This window comes from Phodopus roborovskii, unplaced genomic scaffold (genome assembly GCF_943737965.1).
Source record: "Phodopus roborovskii unplaced genomic scaffold, PHOROB, whole genome shotgun sequence".
NCBI lineage: Eukaryota > Metazoa > Chordata > Mammalia > Rodentia > Cricetidae > Phodopus > Phodopus roborovskii.
The window spans coordinates 9,416,632-9,422,267 of record NW_026126645.1 but is presented as its reverse complement, the minus strand read 5'-3'; the positions used below and the strand labels follow the sequence as shown (position 1 = coordinate 9,422,267).

At 49.0% G+C, this 5,636-nt stretch overlaps 1 protein-coding gene across 1 annotated transcript; it reads left to right on the top strand.

Annotated features, from left to right (window-relative positions):
• The first annotated feature begins 452 nt into the window (after positions 1-452).
• On the top strand, positions 453-3,364 carry LOC127213341 (PRAME family member 12). Its single transcript, XM_051173686.1, has 3 exons — positions 453-748; positions 1,819-2,400; positions 2,731-3,364. Exons 1-3 carry the CDS (start codon positions 456-458, stop codon positions 3,260-3,262), a joined length of 1,407 nt encoding a protein of 468 aa, XP_051029643.1. The 5' UTR covers positions 453-455; the 3' UTR covers positions 3,263-3,364.
• Positions 3,365-5,636: the final 2,272 nt, after the last annotated feature.

Below are 5,636 nucleotides of genomic sequence, written 5' to 3'. Positions count from 1 at the left end.
CTCTGTGAGTTCAAGGCCAGCCTGGTCTACAGAGCGAGTTCCAGGACTACAGAGAAACCCTGCCTCTGCCTCCTGAGGGCTGGGATTAAAGGTGTGCACCATCATCATCATCACCACCACCACCACCACTAGGCTGGCTGGACATTCTCAATCCTTGTTCTAGGGCTCTGGGTGATCATGAAGAACTTTTCTAAAACTCAGAGTAGTAAGCTTTTAGGCTCCTAGGACCACATTACAGGGTGAGAGGGCGCGATGCAATAGGATCCTGTTTGTAAATGGATGGGTAAAGAGAGTCATCTCCATGGAAATGGATGAGTAAAGAGAATTGTCACCAGAGGTGTGGCTTGTGGGCCTGAGTTGGTTTCTGGGTTGAGAAGAGCGTCTTAATCCTTGGCTTGAAAAGGTATCTTTTCTTGGACATTGCCTTAGGATCATCTCCCTGCAGACCCATCAGGATGAGCTTCCAGGCCCCACCCACACTCCTGCAGTTGTCAGTGCAGAGCCTGCTGAAGGATGAGACCTTGGCCATCTCTGCCCTGCAGGACCTGCCCATGGAGCTCTTCCCACCACTCTTCAAGGAGGCCTTCAACCATGAACAGTCTAAGGTCCTGAAGGCAATGGTGAAGGTCTGGCCTTTCCCCTGTCTCCCACTGGGGGGCCTGATGAAGATGAAGATGCCCTACATGAAGACCTTACACACCATACTGTTTGGGATTGATGTGCTGCTTAGACAGAAGGTTCGCCCCAGGTGAGATAATGGAGGGTAGGTTAGAGGCTTGTGCTGGCCTCAGTGAGGAGGATTTCAGAAGCCATGGGACCACTGCTGAACTATTTAGGTAAAGGACTTGAGTGTTCAGAACTGTTTAGGACAGACATAGCTAGTGTGGCTTCTTTTAGCTAAAAAATAAAAACTCAGGGCTGGAGAGATGGCTCAGAGGTTAAGAGCGCTGCTCTTCCAGAGGTCCTGAGTTCAATTCCCAGCAACCACATGGTGGCTCACAACCATCTGTAATGAGATGTGGTGCCCTCTACTGTTGTGTAGGCATGCATGCAGACAAGTCATTGCATACACAATAAATAAATAAATATTTAAAAGAGTATATCTCGGGGATAAATATTAAGGATATAAACCTGAATGAACTATAAGTGACTGACACACCAACACTGCCATCCACTTCCCAGTTCAGAAAGCCCACACAACCCCTCAGTCCCAGCTGTTCCTCCTCTGAGGGCCCCTCCTGTCTCCTGAATCTGCCAGGGAACTGGATGATCCCTTCTGGTCAATCTCACACCAATGCCCTTGGACATCAGACCATAACAGAAAAATTCTCTTAACACACAGCTAAGGCTGAAAGTGCCTACCCCTGCCTCTTCCCATAGATGCTCGAAGTGGGACCGGACCAGATTAAAGAGGAAGGGATGGAGAGCATCAGGATAAACAGAAGGAAAGGAAGAGGGAAGTGATGTTGGGAGTAAGGATAAAAGTTTTTGCACCGGGCGTTGGTGGTGCACGACTTTAGTCTCAGCACTGGGGATGCCGACACAGGCAGAGCTCTGAGTTCAAGGCCAGCCTGGTCTACAGAGCTAGTTCTAGGACAGGCTCCAAAGCAATGCAGAGAAACCCTGTCTCGAAAAACAAAACAAAAAGTTTGTGCTAGCCTGTAGTTTCAGCCCTCAGCCTCAGACTACAATTTCCAGGACATTCTGGCCTCCTTCATAGTGAGAGTGAGACCCTGTTTCAAAAACATGTTAAAGAAGCATGACTAGGAAGGGAGGCTCTTCTTGCCTTAATTTGTAGACTTCTTATTTCTCCCACAGGAGTTATAAGCTTCGGGTTCTGGATTTGCGGCCTTTACACAAGGACTTCTGGAATGTATGGGCTGGAGATAAGGCAAGTGCTTCCTCTCAAGAGGTGAAACGTAAGAAGAAAACACAGGTGAGAGGTCCAAGGAGAGAGGCCGAGAAGCCCTTGAAGGTGTTGATCGATATGTGCCTCAAGCCAACAGCCCCGGATGTATGCCTGTCCTACCTCTTCCTGTGGGTGCAAGGGAGGAAAGATTTGGTACAGCTGGCCTGTAAGAAGCTGAAGATGTCCACTGTAGCTACCCAGAACATCCTGAAGTTTCTGGAGTTGCTGGACCTGGACTGCATGGAGGAGGTGGAGGTGTGCTGCACCTGGAAACTGTCCACCCTGGCCGACTTTGCTCCTTACCTGGGCCAAATGAGAAACCTTCGAAAGTTCCTGCTTTCTCATGTTTGTGTGCCTGCCTCCATGTCTCCAGAGGAGCAGGGCCAGCTGGTCAGCCAGTTTACCTCTCAGTTTCTCAAGCTGGAGTTCCTCCAGGAGCTCTGCCTGGACTCCATCTCCTTCCTCGAAGGTCAAATGGACCAGATGCTCAGGTGAGGGATGATGTCATGTCCAGCTTTCCCTGAAGACCACGGCAAAGCCTGTTCTTATTGGAGCAGCTTGGTGGCGTAGCTTGAGTTGGGGTTGTTCGCTTTAACAGTGGGGTGAGGAGGTGCAGGGCTGTGGGTTGAGCTGGTCCCTCAGTGATGGTGCCAGGTCTCTGGTTAGGATGAGCACACTCTGGGAGGCGTCATACTGGGTACTGACCTTTATTCTGGGTGACCAGAATGACTGTAGAACGCATGATCCATCTTGCCCCCAGGACTCCCTAACTAATAACCACCACTACTAGTAAAAAAACTAACCACTTGGTCTCTCCCTAGGTGCCTGGAGGCCCCCTTGGAGACGCTCTCTATCACTGACTGCCATCTTTCAGAATCAGACTTGGAGTCTCTGTCCCGCTGTCCAGGCATCCGTCAACTCAAACACCTGAACCTAAGTGATGTCTTACTGACCAACATCAGTCCTGAGCCCCTCCGAGTCCTGCTGGAGAGAGTCGCGGGCACCCTGAAGACCCTGGACTTGGAGAACTGTATGATTGTGGACGCTCAGCTCTGTGTCCTCCTGCCTGCTCTGAGCCGCTGCACTCAGCTCACCACATTCAACTACTTAAAGAATCCCATTTCTGTGGCTACTCTGGAGCGCCTGCTCTGCCACACCGCCAGGCTGAGCCGCTTAAGCCTGGAGATGTATTCCACCCCCTGGGAGATTTATGGTGCCCAGGGTGCGTCTCACCACAAGCGGCTAGAACAGCTTCGTGAGGAGCTGAACAGGTCAATTAAGCCACTGGAACACACCAAGACAGTGTGGTTCAGCATCATTCCCTGTCCACCCTGTGACAACCAGGCCATATGAGTCAGAGCCCAAGTTACACCAGGGCTATGGTCCTATCTAGCTGGGTACTTGGGTGCTAAATGATTCCTTCTAGCTTTTGGAAGCAGATTTCTTCTGGGATGGGTGACTTTCTGAGGGGAACACAGAACCTGTGGTCTCTGGGGGTGGGGGATGGGGATGGGGAAGTGTTAGGCAGCAAAGGCAACCTCAGAGAAATGTTGACCTTTGGGATTGATGGGACCTTCAGGACATGTGTATTCAGAGATCAAAGGTGAAGTTTCTAGAGTCTAGATGGAGAAATACTTGAGGGTGTTTGACTCTTGTGGTCCTAGATAAAGCAGTGGCTAGTGTGTCTCCCCCCCAACCCCCCATGCTGTAGGGCGAGAGGAATACATCTTGATGGTTGTAGCTTTGCAGGCCTAAGTGACCACCAGCAGCTACCACCTTCACCTGCAGCTCTGAGCCCTGGAGATTTTGTTTACTATCAGTCCCATCCACCCTAGAAGGCCACAGTTCTGCCCAGAGGGCAGCACAGATTTTGGACAACTTCACCAAGACAGTGAAAAGAGCTGTCAGGTGGTCTCTGCCAAGTGCTGAGAACCACCAAAAGGGGCAACAGTCTTACCACCGTACTTGAAAATCAGTAAAGCAAGGCCAGGAGGTGTTGGCACCTGTCTTTTAATGCCAGCACTCGGGAAGCAGGAAGACCTCCACACTTGAGGGCAGCCTGGTCTACAGAGCTCATTTCAAGACAGAAAGAAACCCTGTCTTGAAAAACCAAACAAAAAAATCAGTAAAGCGGATGCACTGTAGAGTTAAGAAACATCTTTGTCGGCCTTCAAGTACCTAGGTCACAACTGACCACCATAAATGAGTGACTCATAAATCATCTGACCCGTGTTGGGTCTACAGCCCTTACAGACCTTTGGATTTGAGTGACTGGTCCTATATTGCACTGTGGGTGGGTGGCTATTAGTAATACTACTGGGGGGTTAAACGTAGGACTTTGTGTACGCTAGACAAATACTGTAACGCTATGAACCTTTAAAGAATTGCAGTGCTCTGTGTGTTTGTTAGATTTAGTGGAATTTTCATTAATAAATGTGTGACAAAGAAGTCCTTTTGTTTGTTTGTTTGAGACAGTGTCTCTGCGTACCCCAGGCTGCCGTCAAATTCCTAGAGGTCTGCCTCCCAAGAGCTAGGATTAAAAGCCTTACCACCACCAGTAAGAAGTCTTGGCATGTGTAATCCATAGTGGACTCGAACTCATGCTACTCCTCCTGCCTTAGCCTCTACCACCATCACCACAAGTGTTTGGACTATGAGAGTGATTCTCCCACACCTGGCTTGGAATGCTGGGGTTTTAGTAATTCTCTCCCATTCTCGACTTCTCTCTTGGGCATCCGGGGCTGTTCTCATACACACATGCACAATGAAGATCTACTCTCGGGAGTAGTTTATTTGGGAATAACAGGATTGCAGTCTGAGATGTGCATACTTGGCCAACAGAGGTGTATCCAAGGGGTTTTGTTTAAAGGGAAGAGAAATGCAAGTTACCCACTGCAGGGCAAGGGTTACTGGTTTCAGGGACTTGTGGTGGGTGTTGGTGTAGAAGGAGTTCTAATAGATCTTAATAATAATTTAAAAACAAACCCAAAACTCAGGAGTTGGGTATCTGGGTAAATGCTGAAAAGTCAGAATCAAAGGAGTCCACAAGAGAGACTTCTTAACTCTACCGAACCTCAGACTGAAAGCAATGAACTCCTGTCCCCTCCCATCTCATATTCTCTGTCCAGCCATTTTACTCTGTCTACAGCTCCCTAGTGCTGGGATTAAAGATTCCCGGCCCTTCTTCCCCCACACACTGTCAGGCAGATGGAGGGACCGAGTTAAGACAGTTTTTTTGTTTGTTTGTTTTGTTTTCTCTGTATTGCTTTGGGGCCTCTCCTGGAACTTGCTAGCCTCAAACTCAGAGAAATCTGCCTGCCTCTGCTTCCCAAGAGCTGGTATTAAAGGTGTGCTCCACAAATGCCCGTCGAGTTAAGACAGTTATTTGTTAAGTAATAAAAGACTCTGCTTTTGCATGGGGGGTGGAGTGGGGCATGTGATTCCCAAGTACTAGGATTACAGGTGTGAGACCCCAGGTTGGTGCTAATTTGGTGATGGTAGCTGTGGTCAAGTACACAACCCTACTGAAGGGTGCTTATTTGGGACAGGGTGGCTCTGAGGAATTCTCACAAGCATAAGGCTTTATCTTTATATCCCAGCTCCTGCTTGTACAGGTTAACAACATAAATGAGTCCATGTGAATACAGGTAGCTTCCACCAGGACACACAAGAACACAAACAAACCCTTCCCACTCGTGGAGTAGACTTCCTCCCAGCTAGCTAGACC